Source organism: Prorops nasuta, unplaced genomic scaffold (assembly GCF_024137725.1).
Source record: "Prorops nasuta isolate Cenicafe-Biocafe unplaced genomic scaffold, Cenicafe_Pnas_1.2 PNAS00013, whole genome shotgun sequence".
In the NCBI taxonomy this organism is placed as follows: domain Eukaryota; kingdom Metazoa; phylum Arthropoda; class Insecta; order Hymenoptera; family Bethylidae; genus Prorops; species Prorops nasuta.
Window position 1 is genome coordinate 1735879 of NW_027116810.1, and position 21664 is coordinate 1757542.

A 21664-nucleotide genomic window follows, 5' to 3' on the forward strand; every position below is an offset into this window, starting at 1 on the left:
GGAAAAAGTACGTTCTGAAATTTACCCCCACTACATCTAGGTAAAAAGTTTGTTCAAAAATGCGTACACCCGATGCGGTGACATAGGTATACTACTAAAGGGTAATAAAGGTGTAAAATATACAGTAATTATGAAACCATTGCTATTGGGAGAACCAATGTTACCGCCTAATCGGTCACCATCAACATCAGGCGCAAGAAAATCGTCAACATCTGACGCAAGTAAATCATCAACATCAGGCGCAAGTAAACCGTCAACATCATCATAAAAAAAAAGGGGTAAAGGTCATATGCGTGTCACCGAGGGACCAATCAACAACGTACATTGGAACGATCCGAATGAATTGATCGAACGTTTAAGACTTTTGATCGCATCGGTGGTTGCCAGTAATACGAGTCATCACAACGAGATACAGTCGATAATCGAAGAGTAGCGTGAGGAGGATCTTATCGTATAAAGAAAGTTGCACGTTATATTCTTAGCTCAGTGTAATATAAACGTCTTTCGGTAGCACGAGGTAAAAAAATTAAATGTCTGATAACTACTGTTGCGAAATTTGCATTTGTTTAATATACATCGTAGACTGTATACTCTCGACATTACGAGCCATCAAAAAGATTAATAATAATAACGAGGAATAAGAGACTGATTTTTGAAAAAAAAGTGATAGTAGTGCATTTATTTTGAAATATCGATAAATAAATTTGGAATTGGTCTGGATTGTGAGAATAGGAAACACTTTCACGAACCAAATTTAGAATATTTACTGCTTGCATTTAAACAATATTTGACAATGACATTGAATAAACATAATGAACAATTTGAGAAAAAGATGAATCAAACTTTGCAAATAATGTGTGAAAAATTTGGTGAGAAAGTGAATGGGAAAGATCTGATACTTGAAACACTTATCAATAATAAATTCTAAGAAACTGCCCATTTTTTTGAAAAAAAAATGAGCAAAGAAATGATACAGTTGGTGGAGGAGCTCCATGCACCGGCGAGGATAAATCTTCCACGCAGAAGGGTCATCGTGCGCGGCTTCGACCATCTCTGGCACGCCGAACTTGTTGATATGCGCAATTACGTCGATACGGGTCACCAGTACATTCTCACTGTAATCGATACCCTCTCGAATTACGCTTGGTCGGTGGCATTAAAGACCAAGAGTGGCAGAGAAGTGACGACGGCAATGACGAGAATCCTAAAGACCGGCAGATGTCCGAAAAATTTACAGACCGACAACGGCAAGGAGTTTTACAACAGTGACTTTCAGGGGTTGATGAGAAACGCGGAATAAATCACTACTCGACTTACAGCGTGATGAAAGCGTCGATAGTCGAACGCTGGAATCGTACGTTGAAGACGGAAATGTGGAAACGATTTACGCTGAACGGCAATTACAAGTGGCGCGCTATGCTGCAAGAGTTGGTGGATGCGTACAATGCGCGAATGTACCGTACCACGGGAATGCGTCCCGTGGATGTGAAACCCGAGTATGCAGATAAGTTACTCAAGACAGTATACAGCGACATCAAGGTCGCAGGTCGTGCCAAGTTCAAAGTCGGCGAGTTCATATGAATTAGTAAATAAAGGCAGATGTTCGCCAAAGGCTACACGCCAAGTTGGACGACCGAAATATTCGAGGTGGCGAAAGTGCAGAGGACCAATCCCGCTACTTATCACCTCAAGGATTCCAGGGGTACGGAACTGTAGGGTGGATTTGACAAATACGAGCTTTCGAAAACTATCAATCCCGATGTGTATCTGGTGGAGAGAGTATTGCGCAGATAGGGCGATAAAGTGTTTGTTAAGTGGCTGGGATTCGACAGGACGCACAATTCCTGGATAAATAAGAACATTGTTTTATAAGAACTTTTATTAAGTTGTATCATTAAAATATATATATATATTCTAAAAATAAAAGCAATAAAGCGAATAAATAAAAAGAAAATTATTCTTTTAGACTATAATGTCCCCAGGGTAGAGTCGCTACGGTGCCGGGTGTAACGAAACGCTTGTCGTCGTACAGACTGAGGGCGACCTTTCTCTGACTGCTCAAGATAACTTGGTGCAGCTTCGATCGAATTAAATTTTGATTGCGAGACTGTACGGTGAAATTATCCAAACAATCCCTATAGTCGTCAAATCTTATATTTCTAGCGATAACGTATCCTTTGACACCTTTGGCTTTTTTGGTAATTTTCATGCAGTCTTGCACCTTGAAAGTATACATTTTTGCCCTCAATCCTACGAACTCGGTCATTATACGACCATTTTTCTCATCCTTCGTCAGACCAGGTACCTTTTCATTGACGCGTGGCAAGTCATACTGATTATAGTCTGGATAATCGCTGGTGTCGAATCGCGCGAGATCGCGTTTCATGTACGAGTAAACGTCGTCGCACTAGACACTGTATATCAGACTGTTCGTGTCGGTATACATCGCTCTATATTTACTATCGAATGTAGGAAGCATATAGTCATAGTGAAATTCATACAAGCAAATTTTTGAAATATCTAAAATACTCATTCCCACGTAAATGGGTTTATCAAATTTCGCGAACAATTTCGATAATTGAATCGCGACCAAATTCTAATTGAAAATCGCGAGACTGTGAAAATTCGGTTTGGAAATCACGGTTTCCGCCCCGTATCTTCCCTCCCACTTGGTTGCGAGCCTCACGTCAACTCTATTCCTCACGTTCTCCATTGTTTTACCGAAAACTGCGTTGTTCATCAACTTGGAGAGATTCTTCTCAAATTCGTTTGTGGACGCGGTGCGCAAATGCGTGTTCAGCTCGATGTAATCGCGTAACCAGGTGGACTGCTGAAACTTTAAAGTGCGATGTATACGCTTCAGTACGAGTCCATTACGCATACATTGTTGCAGAGCGCGATAATGCATTACGTAACGCGTCTTATCGTTTAAAGTGGCCAGCAGCTTCTCCTGGCTCGCGCCCGGCGGTTTCTCGCGCACCATGCAGAACGGTAGGTCCGCGTGTTTGTCGTGAAGCTCGCGCGGATACTCCAAATCGACCTCCAAAATATAACCCTCGGGATGATCCGAGGGTATAGCGGAGACATCGAGATTGGCAGCGTCCTCGATCTATCGGAATCCATGGGTGGGTAGCGGCTGACACATTGCCCACCCATACCGATTGTTTACGTCGTAATACATGAGATATTTCGACGGTTCCGTCGGATCGTAGTCCCGCATGTACCGATTGTTGGACCTCTCGTAGCGATGGGAGCACTGACTCAAACCACCGCATATTCCGCTCTCTACGAACAGGAACATATTCACGTCCGTGAAAAGCTCCAGCCTGATTCTCGTATGCTTCAACATCGCGTCCTATGTGAAGTCCGGAAGCGTATAATCAAGGCTGGATCCAAGTTATAATTTAGCATGCAACTATCGCGAAAACTTTCGAAAACGTCGGTCAACAATAGGACATCGTTCTTCAAGTACAGGTCACTGTACTCCCCAAGTGTGCGCATCTGGAATTTGGTTCATACCTCTACGGCATGATTGTATGCTTCCTCGCTGATATCGCTGTCGGTCAGTCTGTTGCTAAACGCTGGCGCGGTGGTAAAGCCCTCTCTTCCAATCGAGCCGGACTATTTATATAGTCGTAAGGAAGAAAACCTTTCCTCGTAAGCAAGTGAAACTGTTCGACGCTCAAGTCCGAAAATTGTGACCTCAAATTTGTCAGCTGAGATTCCGCCAAGTACGAGCTCAATTTGTCCAAACTGGATGCCATAAATTTGAACGAATCGGTAAATCTCAGCCGTATATTATAATTTCGCAAATATTTGGTGAATGTAATGTATTTTTCCTTATGTACAGGCAGCAGATATACCGATCCCTCGTACAAATTAACGATCGTCTCGAGAATAAAATGCGAATCATAGCCAGAAAAATTGTGGAAAATCACAGGAATTACATGCGAATCTTTAAAATTTAAATTACAATTATTGTGAGCCGGTCCTCTGTATCTGCCGGTCAGATGATCGTGATTGCGAATTCGAAGTTGATTTGGAAGAAACGGCTTTTTGCATATATGACAATTGGGGTCATTATAGTGACGCGATCGTTCGCTAAGACTAAGATCACGTATGGGCACGATAGTCCCCAGTTTCTCGCTTGCGATGCGCGCAATGACCTCGAGCTCGCGTACGAACCATTCGATGCAGTCGGCACCCCGATGAGCATAGTATCTCGAGAGTGACGCATCGCGAGCACTTTTTAAATAATAGCCTACACTGATAGGTTCCTGTTTCTGATAAATATTACTACTGTTCAATTGTTCAACTTTTGATAATATGCACTCGAGATCCGCGTATACGACGAATGGCACTCGTTCCCCATTTTTGATGTTCTTGAAGGAAACCCAGCGATCCTCGAACTCTCTCGGTAGCATCAAGCGGAGATTATCGTTGAGCTGCGCACAATCCTGCTCATGTGACTCGAGCCTCTCCACTGTGCGAAAGTAATGGAGACATCTAAAAAAAAATAATAAAAAATATATGCAGTTATATTTGTATCATTATTAATTCATACCGATCGCATATATAATGTGCAATTTTGCTCTTGGTGAATTGGCTTCGCTCCAGTCTCGACAGATTCCTTATGCACATAAAATGTGCAGCTCCCTGTTCATCGTTGACGAGAAGGAGATTAGCATGCCTCGATCTCTTCTTCCTCGTCACCTGAAGAGGTACAATTCTGATTTTTTCTTCGATATTTTGCTCTTCATTATCCAAGGTAAAGATGTTGACCGACACGTCATTATCCGTCTCGAATTTCGGGATCTGTTTTAGCGTAGTCGGAAAGGTTATGCTAGCGACGTCTAAAACAGTCCGAAAATGTGGATAAGAGGACGTGCGCTTTGGATAAGCCGAAGGTTTAGCCGAATAGAGTGCCATCGTCACGGACCACGCGAAACATGCATTATCACTAGTTTCCAAATTTATTAGAGATTTCCTACTTGCGATAGCAGGTGGTAGATTAATTCTACAATCCGCGTGCAACGGGTTAAAACGATTAATGTTAACCAATAAATAATGCATTTTTTGTAAAGCTCATCCACTATCACTCTCTTGAAATTCGCTTAATTTTTTCATAACAACTTCTAAAATATTTTTCCTATACCAATCACTAAAATTATCAGTTTTATACAATATTGCGTTAGTTGTACTAATGTTTTTTTCATTACTATTGTCCTTGGAGATGAATTGTCCGTTAAAAACACAATTAACCTTAACACTATTTGCACTAACAAATACCTTGTCTATACGCACACGCACTAATACTTCCGCGTCTACGATAAAATCCTTCGGCTCTATACAATTACTATTAAGTACCATACCGCTGCATATTCGACTTCGAAACGCCGAATGAAGCTCCTCCCCGATAAGTCCTTGTACGTCATTGCTACAACCAGCACCTGATTTAATATAATTCAGTTCTCTCTGCGCTCGTAGCAATGGACACTTTATAGACGCGATTTCGGCGAAATTCTTTTGACGCGTTCGAACGGGCAAAGCTCGATCAGCGTTGCTCAATCGTCGAATATGTTAGCGACATTCTAGTACCCATGCATCGTATTGGTTCGCACTATTTATTGTAAAAAACTTTCTTCGCAATTCAGTAGACATTTTTGTTTCTTAAAAAAAAAATTTTTTTATGATTCTGTCATACGGTACACAAGAACAATAAATTAATAATTGTGAATGCATCTCTCGCGAAAAGTAACGCTCATATATAGCGAATAGAAAATGGGAGTAGGGGTGATATACACATCCCATTGTTTCGTCCGAGATGTAATCGATATTCTTAGATATATATTATTATCAATTTTTTCACAGAAGTCATTTATTTCTTTGATCATATTCAGATTTCATATAGTAGACATTTGGCAGTGAACATATACCATAATGAGTTATACACTTGGGTAACGGTGGATCGAAATTTTTACTCCCTCTAAGACTAAAGTTATCCCACTCTCACTCCTTCACATTGTATATATTTTCTAAGTTGCAAATTTTTCTCAACCAATCATATTTCTCCCATCCTTTCACGAAAATCCAATACTCCTCCTTCTCCTCGCATGACTTTACATACTTTCGTATTAGATCTTTATACTTGTAATAAGGTGAATGACCGTCATTCCAATTGAATCGCTACATTGAAAGGGGCCTCGTTGCCCTGTGTAGCTATAAATTGCGACGATTATATTCAAAATAAAAAAGTGTACTCTCTTTTTTTCAACCTTACAAGTTAGAATTTGCTTTTAGAGGTACAAAAAAAATATACGAGGATGCTAATAGGTCTCTATTGACACTCTCTTTCACTGCGTTCCACTTCTCGGAAAGAAAGCTAATACGTTATGATAAAGAGCAGACTAATATGTATTGATAAAGAGGAAAGAAAGGCATCAGATTAACTAAAACATACGTGCGTAATCGGCCAGTTCATATATCATTGGAAGATCGTTTTGCATCTAAGCGACTAGCGATGGTAAATCTTGATATCAATTTAACGCTAGCAACGGTAGTGAAAAGAACCATGTGGAGTGATATACCAAAGAAGCAAGACGACGAATTGTGGGAGAATGAGGAGGTGATGGAAGAAATGGAGGATGATCCAGATTTTGCCGCTTTAGTTGAGCAACTAATGGAAATAATGGATGAAATGGAAGGACAATTGGAGGAAGAGGAGGAAGAAGAAGAATGAGAGGAAGGAGATGCAGAGGCGGCGAAACCCTAATAATCGCGTGGTGATTTCTGTAAGTATACTTGTTTTGTAAAAAAAAATAGCTATTACTGTGTAAAGAAGAAAAGTAACAACATGTTTTCAAATATGTCTCAGGTGAGAAATGTGGCTACGCAAAAAAAAATGGAAGTACGAGCAGCAACAACAGTCAGAACCCGTGAGGAAGTTTGCAGGCACAGCCTGGCTTTCTCGCTGTAGATTGTTAGAAAAAAAAAAATTATTCAAAATATGTCTAAGTGAGAGAAAAAACAAAAAAATGAAAGTTGTGAAAAATATGTATTTTAAATAATATGGTGGGTTTTTTATGCCGAAAGGCTTTTTCCAGAAATCTGCGTGTATTTTTAATTAACCGTTCCCTTAATTCCTTTCATAAATAAAAAAAATAAATTTTAAAATATGTGTTCTCCCCTCTCCCTCTCTATCTCTCGCATCGAGAGCTGGCACGTTTAGGTGATTAGGGAAATGGGATTGAGAAGGTGTCACGTGCTTCATCCCCCCTCCCTCCACCACGGTGTCAGGTGCTTAATTTTCCCCCCATCACCAGGATGTCACATGCTTAATTTTCCCCCACCACCAGGTGTGTCACGTGCTTAATTTTCCCCCACCACCAGGAATGTCACGTGCATAATTTTCCCCCACCACCGGGATGTCACGTGCTTAATTTTCCCCCAACACCAGGATGTCACGTGATTAATTTTCCCCCACCTCCGAGCTTCCCCCACCACTCAGGAGTGGGGGCATTTCCCCTACCTCCCCTACCCCCGCGGAACCCCGACCCCCTCGCCATCTGGTCATAGAATCCCCTTAGCCACACTACTTGCTAAAAATGCAAATATCATTTTGAAAAAAAATTGTAGAAAAGGAGATTTCGTAATGCTTGAAATATAAGACATACGGCGAAACGCGGGACAATGGTACAGTCGTATTTTTCAACAGAATTTGAGGAGACTAGTAATAATTAAAGCCATTCTTCATGTTGATTGTCCTAAAGAGATCGCATTTTCGATAAATTTTATAGTCTTTCTGCTATGAACGATTGAAGTTGTACGGCGCACCAGTACATATTTCTTCACTCGCGTAGATCAGCTGTTGCGCACGTCCATCTTCAATCGTTCATAACTGGAAAACTATAAGCTTTATCGAAAATGCGAGCTCTTTTGGACAATCTACATTAAGAATGGCTTTAGTTATAACTAGTCTCATCAAATTCTATTGAGAAATACGACTGTACAATTGTCCCGCGTTTCGCAGTTGTAACGAGGCAAATTCTTTTGCCTTGCTACATGACTTATTTCTGGTTTTTAAAACGCCGCGCTCAAATGAGGTTTCGCTCGATCCCGGGTGGCGGCGCTGTGCCCCGTGCACAGCTGCCACGATCGCCTGGTCGACCGAAAACTGAAGCGCAGACACACCGCTTTTACCAGTCATCAAGGCAGGGCGTGTCTTTGTGGAAAATCCAAGGAAAGCTTTAATCGAGTTCGGATACCCATGTAAGTGGACCCCGAGACTGGATTCGATATACTAAGAAGGAAGGAAGGAGGCTAGACAGGGAATTGGGAACTGTGAAGAGGTTCAATTGGGGACCACTCCATCCACTACTCCTAATCTTAAATTTGACACTGCTGTGCATGCCTGGCTTATACTTTGCTATATTGTTTATTTCATGAAGGTAAGCGTTGAGAACCGATAGTAGGACTCAACGTTTAAGTATTATTATTCCTTTGTGATTAGCTTAGTAGCTCCAGATCTAGTAGGGTACAGCAGGTCTACGTAGGAAGTATTATTGAATCCAACTCCAAATACAGGAGATATATACAGAGCTCTTCCATTTGCACTCATATAGTTTAGTATTTCCAATAAGGAAAGTTAACTATTATTAAGATGAGTGGGATTATAGATTCCATAGCCTGTACGATGACAGGATTTAGGCTTTAATGCCATATATATATATATACTTTTATTTTTCTTCTTTACTTATATAATTGTACCTAAACTTATTTTCAATCAAATATCTCCTGGCTGGGTGTTGAAATTATATTGTGGTTAACATAAGGTTAATGAATTTGGTGCATACGCACATTAAGAAAGGAGATTTAGAGACTCCGTTGGACAACCCTAACCAATTAAATTTTTCTGGTACTGATTTAAATATTGATGGCCTTGGCTACGCCTTACTTTACCTGGTGTTACCTTTATGCTTGTGCCTTATATTTCCTACAGGGATAGTGCAGCAAGTAATTAGGTTCTTGAAGGGCTAGCGTTGGATAAACTTGCAAAGGGGTCTTTTGTCCAGTTGGACTTGTTCATGTCTGGACTGAGAGTCATACGATTGATCCAACTCCTCAGTGTTATCTAATTTTCATTCTTTTATTTCTTATGTATATATAAATATTTTCTTGTAAATGATTATCATCTCATTGCTCTTGTCGTATTAAGTTAACGGTAGATTTTGGGGAGAAATCCCATATACAATTGTATAATTATCTTAACTTGTATACTAGTAAAATTGATGGACAGAGCAGTGATAGAATATAATTCTTATTTTAATTTTTATTAATGTATACTAGTAATTTTCCATGAGAATCCACTTTAATTTCAAAGCATGCCACGTCCTTGAAAAGTCTCAAGCCGGCAGCCTCAGACTGGCTCATATATAAAGTTCATGAGCCTGGCGCTCTTTATAAGTAAAGTCTGTGTGCCTTTGCACTGATTCTTGTTAAAATTGTGCCTTCCCCACAATGGCAGGAATTCATGTCGCACAGTATTGCCTATATTTGAAGCATTAAGAAATCTCCTTTTCTACAATTTTATTTCAAAATGATAATTGCACTTTTAGCAATTTCATTATATCGGCAAGATGAAATGTTCTCAACATTATTTTAGCGGTATTAATATGTGTATAGCTACAGATAGGGGAATAGCGTAAATATGAGGAAAGCTTCGTAGTAAGTTTCGATGCTGGAGTGGGGGAACACGTTAGCGTGAGCCGCGAGAAGGGCGGAATGCTAGCTTTCTTCCTAAAAATTATTGATTTTCGTCCACCTCAGAAACGCGGGACAATGGTACGGCTCTATTTCTCAACCGATTTCAATGTTTTTGGGCTTGTTGGAACCGTTAGGTCTGGCACCTCGTCATAAAGAAGCCCGATTTTTCGATTTGTTTTGCGATTAAATATTATTAATGCGAATTTTTAAACAATTTGTTTTTTTTTCATTTTTTGGAAAATAAGGCCTTTTCATGACAAGGTTCGAGTCCTAACTGTACCAATAAGCCCAAAATCATTAAAATCGGTCGAAAGGTAAGGCTGGACAATTCTCCCTCGTTTTCGTTGCGTAATGTTGGCTACAGAGGACTTGAGGGATCCCGTTAATAGCAAGCCAAAGAGTATTAAGCTTTTCCTTTATATCATTTTTCGATAACCCTTCTATTTTGACCTCTAAAGTAAATTGAAAGTTAATTTTCGAAGAAAGCACAGTATTTGGACAAAAATGCTTTTTTAGAGGATGAAGAGGTATACTATTGTTAAAGAAGGTATATTATTCCCTTATCCTCTGAGGCTTGCAAGTAATACTTTTAAAAAAATCATAGTTTTCCAAAATAGCTGTGCTAACTTCACACACCAAAGCATAGTAGAAGATCATTTTAGACCCAGATTAGCTTCACTGTTTGCAATATAATTGGATAACAGAGATTATTTCTCACCGACTATGGTCAAGTGGACAGGATGACCAATAGGGGGCGTTGTTGATATTTGACACTCGTAAATCCCTGAGTCCTTTTTTTGAGGGTATCGTATTCTTAAGGTCCATTCTTCCGTATGGGGAGAATGCATCGCCTCAAACCGCTGGTCGCTTGTGTAAGTGTAACGGCCAACTGTTAGAAGATGTATATCTCGATGTCTTACCCAGGATACCTAAAAGAGAAATATGAAAATATAAGAGAGGAATGATCCGATCCTTTTATATTGACGACACGGTGAATCAAAAGCGAGAAAGAGGCTTTAAAATCTCATTTGTATGATAAAATGTCATCCGGTACTATACAATATTTAGATAAGTTATAATTAAAAATGATAAAATCCTTATATTTTATGGAGACTTGTTATCATTAATTTATATTATATACACTGAGAAAAAATATTATTAAATTTATACCAGTGACGCAATTGTTAAGAAACCTGTTTTACCCATACCAATAATATTGATTCAAATAGACGATGCCCGAATTGAGTCCAGATTATTTTTATATTTGTCATTTAAAGGGAACAAGTTCTGTAAAGCGTTGTTTCTTAAAGTTATTATTACGAAGAAATGAGAATATTTATTGATTCGCAATAAAGTGCATCTTTATACTAAAGTTAAAAGATACTAAAGCAATAATTTTTTCTCTAATAAAAAAAAAATACTGGCACTAAACTGCCAAAACTTGGATCGTTCGATGTATCCCGTGGAATAGACAGGTCTTTGAAGCTGACCAAAATCAAAAAAACTGAATGTTTTATTTAAAGTACATTTTCCCCCTGCATAGTATATACCAAAATTGAAAAAAAGATACCAACAAAATAAACAACTGAGAGTCTATTGAAAAAAAAGTTTGCCTTTTTTTATAAAAAAAAACAATTAAAAAATATATTTATAATAGAATTTTTTAAGTTCGAGGTACACTGTCGGTCAAAAGTTTAAGACCACTTGAGAATTTTCGTTCAAAATCAGTCACTTATTTAAACGCGCATAACTTCGTAATGAAAAAAGATACAATAAGTTTCAAAAATCCGTTGGAAAGCTGATAAAATTCTACATAAAGCAGAATTAGATCAATGCACAGAAAACGTGTAGTTATCGAATTACCTTTAAATAAAAATGCTGCTAAATTTAAAATTTTTAATTTTTTCGTTACGTCAATTCAACTTGTTTTAGCACTTGCAATAATTATGGTAATTATGTGAAACTTTGGTGACATAAAGTTCAAGGTTTCAGCTTTAATTTGAGCTATCAAACGTCACGATATTCATTGTATTTTCTTATTTTCATAAATTTTTTCTGAGTAATGTCGAGAAAAATTGTTGACCAATAAACAACTGCGCAAGCATATGAAACAATTTCAGATTCAAGAATCCGTCAGTATTAAACGACCTATTCTACTTGTTTCATATTGCACTTTTATTCAGTTAGAAGAAATATGATAATTGTAAATCATTGAATTAATAAAATAGATTTGATTAATCATTACTCTACTTTTGTTGATTTAATTTAAAAATTAATGGTATTTGTGTTAATTGAATAAAAGTGCAAAATGTGGAACAAGTATAATAGCTCACTGAATACCGGCAAATTCTTCGATCTGAAATTGTTTCAATTGATTGGGCAGTTGTTTTTTGGTCAAAAATTTTTCTCGACATTACTCAGAAAAATGTTATGAAAATAAGGAAATACAATGAATATCGTGACGTTTGATGGCTCAATTTAAAGCTGAAACTTTAAACTTTATGTCACCAAAGTTTCACATAATTACCATAATTATTGCAAGTACTACAACAAGTTAAATTGACGTAACGATAAATTAAAAATTTTAATTTAGTAGCATTTTTCTTTAATTATATTGCGACAACTACACATTTTCCGTGCATTGAGCTAATTGCACTATATGTAGAATTTTATCAGCTTTACAAAGGTTTTATGACTTTTATTGTTTATTTCCTCATTACGAAGTTATGCAAGTTTAAAGAAGTGTCTGTTTTTCAACCAAATTTCTCAAATGGTCTTAAAATTTGACCGGCAGTGTATATGCTGAGGTGAATAAGTCAAAAAATGTCTGTGCAAAATAACAAGTAAACGAGCAAAATACTTTATGAGTTCGATTCCACGGCGCGAAAAATGTAACGTTGTAAGAAAAACCAGTTTAAAATTTTCAGATTTAAAAGATTTTAATTGCTAATATTTCTATGGATTTTATCCCAATCGAATCTTAACCTGCTTGTTTTATATACACATATGTATTATATTATCCACACATACAAATAAAATTTTATTCATATACCTTTTTAGGTCAAAATAATCATGAGAAAAAACTACGCACCCGTTTACCTATTTTAGCCCGTATATGCGTCTCAAGCGTATAGTTTCGATAACTTTATAAAGACTCTTAAATTTTTTTTTTTGCTTGAACTTTGGGAATAAATTTATCAGATGTAATGAAAATATTTTTATTATAAGATAACTATATGGGTAAGAATAAGGGTAATGTAATATCCTATTAATCGATTAACTCCCAATTTACCAAATCTGGACTATTACTTATAGAGTCGAGATTTCTTAGTAAATCTATGATGTTATGTTGTATTTTAGGGTAAAAACATGCCCTTTTGACGACTTTAAGGTCATTTTTGAAGTTTAACCCTTACAAAAAACAACAGCAAAGGTTGAATGTATAAAAATGAGTTAAAAAATTTCCATTTTTCTTATTTTTGGAAATTTGACCTTTGCTGCTGCTTCTTGTAATGGATCAACTTAAAATGTGAGCTTAAAATCGTAAAGAGGGCATATTTTTACCTTTATAAGTAACTTAATATCATAGTTTTACTAAGAAATCTCGACTCCATAAGTAGAAGTCCGGATTTGGTCGATTGGGCGTTAATGGGTTAGCAAGTAAATTTTATTCCTTCACCTCTGGCTTCTCTCGCCAAAAACTCAGACTATAAGAACGACTCGGCCAACTTTTCCCACCCGTCAATAGGAAACTTCGTGAAGTGGAGTTGGCAGAACTGTGAGCACGAAATATAAAGAACTAATGCGTAAACCATACAATTCCATATGTTAAGCAGAAAAAGAATTGACTACAGTTTTGACAATTTGTTTGATATTTCGGCTTGTAGTATATTTACTCATAAAAGTATTTCTGATTATAAAAGCAGAATATACATATTGATTTTAATCAGTTTTATAAAATAAGAAAGCGAAGTTTTAATTATATAATATCTATATTAATTATAACTGCACACTTAAAATTTAATAGCTATTATTTTTATATAGGTTAATAAATCTGACAGATAGAAGTGGAAGTAAATAAATTTCAAAAGAAGAACTCTGTCCATTTTCAATTTTATCAGATAAGTGTCAAAATTTGTATTAATTTTATCAAGTCTTCCGGTGAAAATTAAAATACATTTCTTTGTAAGAAAATTTACATTTTCTTTTACAGGCCAAATTTCTTAGGGTTACAGAAATTTTATGGATAAGATGAATACCATGATTCTGGAGCTTTCAATAAATATTATCTTAAGCGATTGAGATGTATATGAGCAGTAGGTTCTATGAAAGCAGCTAACAAAGTAGGCGATTATTTGCTAGTTTTGTCCACCATAAGGTATCATCTAATTTGTTGATGAGACAAAATTTTTGGAATCATATAGAGGAGTCAGAAATAGAAGAAGAACTTGTGAGAAAGAAAAGACAAACCTGTTTTCAGAGAAAGAGAAGATGGCAGTAGGTGGTATGAGGAGGCAAAGGTGTCCGCTAAGTGCAAAGCTATTCCTGATAGATAATATACCTGGAAATGTGGCTGACAATAAGAGTCAATGTTATATAATATTCTCTTATGTTATGCTAGTTGAAATGTGTTAAAGATAAGTGCAAAGGAAAAGATAAAGTAAAACACCATTTAACAAGGTATCCTGTTAATTTGTGCTAAATCAATAATTTCATATAGATTATATGATTCTAAAAGACAAATTGTAAAATCATTTCATCACATAGCTCTTAATTCAGAAGTTATTAAAAATTTAAAGTTCCTTACTGTAATATTTCAGTTTAATAAAGTATTTCGATGCCCTTCTCATTTTTAACAGGCATTACTTGATAAGGAATCCAGAGACTAAGATATGTACAGTATCAAAATAAGAAATTCTTTTTAATTCTTGATAACATTTTATTTAAGGGCTAAGTAGACAAACAGGGGAGAATATTATTCTTAATTCATACGACCTCCATAATTATTTCACTTTGGAATGAGTTAACCGCAGGTACTATGTATATTAAAATGAATAGCAATATTTATATTTCAATTATTTTCACTTATTATTTCAAATATAACATAATCATTTCTGTTTAAGAATTTGTTTTTTAGTAGTATCAGTTTACACTATTTTTATATTCATTTGCGTAGGTTTACTATATTTTTTAGTATATTTTTGTACGCATAATCAATTGCTTTTGGAAACATAATCTATCTCTTTCGATGAAGTCAAATATTATTTTAGTTGTTATTATCTGAAACGTTACTGTACCAATAATTGTTTTAAAAAAATTAATTTAATTTAAATATTTTTGTGAAAGGAACATTGCAGATTGCAAATAAATATCAGTACCAAAAACATCTGTTAGTGATGAGTATAATATAAAGTTTGATTGAATAAAAGTATTATGTGCTTAACTATATTACATTTTATTAAAATTTGTAAAATTATTTTAAATTTATGCTTATTAGTATTAAAGTAAGATATTTAAATTTACGATGAATTAATTTATAGACTGGAAATGTGGCGTCTGTAAGTCATTTTAACGTTTTAGATTATTTATTTAGTGTAAAACGTTACCGTATGATTTTCGATTATCATATCTTTTTTATCTATGTTAAATAAGCAGGCTGTTATTGTAATATCTTCGGCAATTGGAAGTATTAATATTAATTTTGTAAACACAATGAGATATTATATTTTATTGACCAGGAATTTTTCTACACATCAAAATGTCATTGTCGTCAACAATAGTAATTTACTTCTTCATTGTAAATGAATAAATTTGCGATGTATTAACGTAAAATTTTGTGAAAACAACGTTTTGTGCGTTAGTCGTGATTTAATTAAAACAGCTAAAATTAGTACCGCGTTGTCAGTTTTTGAAATAAAAGCTTTGTATGTTGTGCGCACTTTCTACGCTCTTCGTTAAAAGTTTATATTAATTGTGTGGCATATAATATACTTTTTTAATGAAAGGTGCAGAAAGTGTTAGCATCACAAACAAGACTACACTGTAATAATACCCTTTAAAGAGCATTCATTTTTAGGATATTAACCCTTAAATGGACAATGTTGTTTTTAAACAACATACTAAACATCACAGATAAAATTATCTTTATTTTATTTTTTTGTTAATTTTGACAACTAGTTCTTATTTCTGAACGAATTTTGTACTTTTTTTAATGTTGGCACTATCCAATATTTTTATGCATTAAAAATAAATGAATGTCAAATGTCACTTTGAAGAAAACTTTTCTAGTGGCGCGAAACTAAGTTTTGAAGCTGTGTTCGGACTTTGATAAAATATAATGTAAGTATATAACATATTTTTATTTGCTTGATTATATCTTCAATTACATGTTCATGTTGTAAAACATTGAAAATTACTTGATGCTACTGTCGAATTACGCGAAATCTGGTATGTTGTAGGAAAACTACAATGCGCATTGCCTGCTAAATAAATGCATGTTTGGTGAAGGGTTTTTATTTTGCTTTTCAGCATGCCGCGATTACTAGAAAGCGAAATTACAAAGTATTTAGAAACTCTTGAAGATTCAGAAGATGGCTTAGACGGCTCGGACTCCGAAGTAGAGGATGAAGGTCACTATTATCAAACAGCTCGAGATGTTCTTCGGGACCTTGAAAATAGTGATGAAGGTGAGAATGCCCAGTCTGATAAAGTGGATGCTGATCCTCCTCTCGTAATTGACAACGATCAAAATATGCCAGACCCTCCTATTTTGGAAGCCGGAGAAGCAGTACCCCAGAGTAGATCACAAGGGATTTCTAAGCGACCTCTGGTTTGGCGAAAACGGAATCTTGTTACTGCTGAAGACAGCCTTATTTTTAGGGGAGAAACTCAGATAACGGAAGCATTGATGTCTTGTAACACGCCGTATGATTTTTTTTCATTTTATTTTACATCAGATCTAAAAAAGCAAATTGTAGAACAAAGTAACTTATACGCGGCCCAGAAACAAATATCCAATCCTGAAATTATAAATGAAAATATCCTAAATAAATTCCTAGGCATTCTGATTTACACCTCAGTCATAAAATTTCCAAACACCAGGGCTTACTGGAGTGATAAATTTGGTTATGATCACATAAAAAATACGATGCCGTTAAAAAAATTTGAAAAAATAAGATCCACTCTCCATTTTGCCGACAATACGCTATGCTTACCCAAAGATCATCCAGACTATGACAGGCTATTCAAAATAAGACCTCTTGAGGAAATGCTCAACTGCCAGTTTGGAAAGGTTCCCTTAGACCAAAGGCTTTCCATAGACGAGCAGATGTGTGCAACCAAAATGAGCCATTACATAAAACAATACATGCCCAATAAACCCCACAAGTGGGGGTTCAAATTATATCTCATCTGCAGTCTACAAGGATATGCTCATAGATTTGAGGTTTACAGTGAAGGCGGCTCCAAAAATAACATCTTACCTGGTGAGCCAGATTTGGGAGAGTCTGGAAATACAGTCGTCAGGTTAACTAGAATGGTACCACGGAATGTGAATCACATTATATACTTCGACAACTTCTATACTTCTGTGCCTCTCGTCACCTATTTAGCTAAGGAAGGAATTTTCTCACTGGGAACAGTAAGAGTAAACCGATTGAGAAACTGCAAATTGCCTGACAAAAACACTATAATGAAAAAGAACGTACCCAGAGGATTCTATGAGGAAAACGTGGCGACTGTGGATGATATTGACGTAAGTGCTGTTGTGTGGAAAGATAACAAGCCCGTTAACCTTCTTTCCACTTACGTAGGAGCAGAACCAGCAACCACAGTCACGCGCTTTGATAAATCGAAGAAAGAGAGAGTTGCTATTCCATGCCCCAAAGTCATCAAGGAGTACAATGCTCACATGGGGGGCGTGGACTTATTAGATTCATTTATAGGTCGTTATCACATCACAATAAAGAGCCGCAAGTGGACCATGCGCTTATTTTATCATTTCCTGGACCTCGCAGTTATAAATTCATGGGTTATGTTCAAGAAGGTAAATAATATAAAAGGAAATGATCAACTTCTCAATTTGGGTACATTTAGACTAGAACTTGCCGAAACCCTCTGCAAATTGGGTCTACCTGCAAATGGCGCTAAACGTGGTCGACCTAGTGGGAGCACAATACAAAGAGAACTTGTAATGAAGAAGTTCCGAGGACCAGCTCAAGCAATTCCTTTGAAAGACGTCAGATTGGATCAGACATGTCATTGGGCAGTTTGGCTGGATAAGCAGCAGAGGTGCAAATTCCCGAAATGTTCAGGATTTACGTTCAAAATGTGCCAAAAATGTCGTGTATCTTTATGTGATACGAAAAAAAGCAATTGTTTTTATAAATATCATAATTTAGAATAAATAAACACATTTCAAAAACAATATCCACTCTTATTTTACCCATACTTGCAAAATGTCATTGAATGCGCAATGTAGTTTATAAACAACACTCACATTATTGCAAAAAAAAAATAGTAAATTCATGTCTAGATTTTTTTACTCATTTTTCCTAGACAGTAATACATGTCTATTACACAAATATATTTTTTTAAAACGTAAAAAAAAAATCGTCCATTTAAGGGTTAAAGGTAGGAATATTGTATATATATAAAATGATGTATAATTAATGTTTCAATGGATAGGTTAAGAATATTAGAATATAGAAATCATGTTATTGAAAAGAACTAATACAGCCAACAGGATAATTTTGGCTTTTCAATGTAATTAGAAAATATTGTTTTTAAATTACTGTAAATTTCTCATATATCGTTCTTTTTACATAATGATGAATACCGATTCAAAACTATACGTATAAGTAATGATCATACTGCAATTTTATTATGTATTTGATCCTTAAACATACATCAATCAAATCTAATTATTTTCTTTAACAAAGTAGAGTTAAAATTTGTCATAAACATAATTGCGTTTGTTATTTCAAAATGTAAGAATTTTCATATAAATTTTCCATTATTTAAAAGTGGTAATTTATTTTCTATCTCTATTTTTGCAATTTCCAATCAAAAATAGTATATATTTTGTAATTAAACTACATTCGTTTTTTTTATTACACACAGAGGATGAACCTTCTAGCTGAGGCCTACCAAATATATTTTGAAAAATAAAAACCTTTTTAATGAGATCTGCATTTCTATAGGGTATACCTATTAAGAAATACAAAGTAAGCTTCAACTGCCCTTCAAATGATTTTTCAAAGTTAAACCAATTATACACCATCTTATTGCGTCCTCTTAGTAAATATAACTTGGTATATGACAATTCTTTTTAAAATTTTTAGCATGCTAAACTTTTGTAGGTCTTAAGTTAAAAGAGTCTACCCTATATATGGCTTATGTTTACATTTTTATCTCTCCTCATTTGCGTGTCTCTGTGTGTCTAGCGCTGCGTATATTGTAAATACACTTTTTATCCCCTTAATTGCATGTCTCTCATTGTCAACGAAAAGGTGTAGGTACTTTTTCTATTTAAGTATAGTTAAAAATAATGAGCCAAATGCAAAAATCGAATAGTAATAGAAAAAATTGGGTATTTGACGACTATCGTTATTGTGTCAAAAAAAAGAAGGACGATAAATTTTAGTATACAGTTTCAGATCACATACATACAACAGAAATTTAATAATGTTCATTTTATATATTAATTATATATTGCAATTATTTTATTCTTTTAGAATTCTGTATTGCATTAATAAAAAAACCAAATGTAAAGCTCATGGTATTTTTCAAAATAACACCTTCATTAATTCAGGTGTGGAACATAATCATTTGCCAAATTTAGAAGAAAATAATAGATTAAAGTTATACAAAAGTACGAAGCAATTAAGTATAATTCCAGGGGTATTACCGAAACAAATTTTCCAGGCAGCAGCACAAAGGTAAGATGAACATAGAATAATTTTTACATTATTTCCTTGATAAATGAGAATTAATTAGTACCCAATTGTTATAAAATATATTTACTATTAACACCAAATTGTTTAATAAAACCCATGTCATTTTTATTTTTATAATATTTAAGCTTTATAGAAATTGTGTTAAGTTGCAATTAATATGGCAATACGTACTGTAACGCTACTGTCTATCCCGAGGGATAGCGTAGAAGGGGAGGGAGGAGTGATCCCTCATCGATCGCGTTCGCGTCCCAATAGGCGACTTCCTACAAGACCCGAGCGCCTTCGATGTAATTATTTTATAATTTCCGAATATTTATTGATAGAGATGGGGTTCTAACCCTCATACGTGAATATTGGGAAAGGGGTGCTAATACACTAATTCTTCAACTTTGGTTCAACTCTCTTTATTATTAATTCCATGCTCAATACAATATCCGGTCCTCCTTACACGGTATCAGTGTTACGCGAGGTCCTAAATGTGGACGCGGCCTAAGTCGTGCGAACACGGCTGAAGCCCCGATGACGTAGTAGCTAGCCCCGCGCTCGAGCCATAGTTGGCGTTCGCGGCGGTCCCACTGAGTTGCGCGGTACTCGCGCGCCTCCGGCGGATTCCTAGGCTAACCACGACGCGACGTCACGCTGATAAGTCCCTATCCCCGCGCGTGCGCGGCACTCGACAGTTATTCGCACTGACTCCGTTCCCGCGTACTCAAACGCAACAACGACCCGGATTGTTTTTTTTTGGGAGTCTAAGGTCGCGAGTCCTCGCGATAATAGTACTAATTCCGCGGCCTTGAACCGACTCAAGGGAACGATCCTGTCAACGCTCAAACTCACAACGAATATATGTAATCGCGAACACTCGGTTACTTTGCGCTTCTACACAATATGCTTTCGTTATCGGTCCGACGGAATGACCACTCCGCTAGGTTGGCCGCTTACCCGTGACAGGTGAGCAGGGCCAGCGGTTCCCTATAAAACCGATCGGTGCTACGAGCCCTAGAGCCCTAGCACACCTCGGGACGTCACAGGACTTTAATACGAACGAATAATCACCCTTACTTCAGCTGTCAAGGGCTGGCTCTCTTCTTTCTCTCTCTCTCTCTCTCTCTCTCTCTCTCTCTCGCTTTCGCTCTTCTCTCTCTTCCCTTTTCACGCCCTTAATTCTTGCCCTTAGGGCCAGTATACTCCGCTGTCCGGTATGGTTTCGCGGCCGGGCTGCAATTGCTGCACTATCACTCACTGGCTTTCTATGTAGCAACAGTGGCTTCGGCCGCGAGGTTATATCGGCGACGGGGAAAGAATTCAGGCACTAAGTGTCACCTTTGACATCTAAACTACGTGTGTCGGGGCAGTCCGCGGGAGCAGGTAAGGCCCTGCGCCTGTCCCGCCGCTGCCCCGCTATACCCATCGCGCGACACTAGGAAGCCGACAAGTTATCGATCCCCGATCAATAACTCATCGGTTGATAACTTCCTAGTTCGCATACGACCCGCCTATCTAGCGCTTGAGATTAGCAAAGCGCTAGATGGCAGCTATTGTAACGCTGCGGGAACGCAACGTTACAGTACTAAATAATTCAGTTTTCCTTTGTGTCAATTTGACAGATTGCATCCTTCTTCATTGACATTTACTCCTAATATTATATTTTTATTCTTAAATAAATAAATTTTGTTTGCCTTTGAAAAGTCAACCAGACATAGGTACCCAAATAAATTTTAATGAATGCAGACGCACAATTCAGAAACAAATAAAAAGTCCCAAGATATTAAAAATATTAATATTAAGGAAAAGTCTATAAAAAAATTAGGTGAATTTTTAAAAAATAACGTGAATGCATTAAAATTTAAATTCAATAATAAGCAATGCAAATTAACGATAAAATTAATTGGAAGTAGTAATAAGAACCTTAATTTACTGTTATATGAAGAATATCTTATCCTAAA

The 21664-nt window shown here is 36.3% G+C and overlaps 1 protein-coding gene across 1 annotated transcript in view; it reads right to left on the bottom strand.

Moving 5' to 3' along the window:
- The window catches only part of LOC136778035 (zwei Ig domain protein zig-8-like), an 845250-nt gene that overhangs the window by 537756 nt on the left and 285830 nt on the right, over positions 1-21664 (bottom strand). The window contains exon 3 of the mRNA XM_066734646.1: positions 10481-10691. Coding sequence (XP_066590743.1) covers positions 10481-10691 — 211 coding nt within the window. The remainder of the gene's footprint in view (positions 1-10480; positions 10692-21664) is intronic.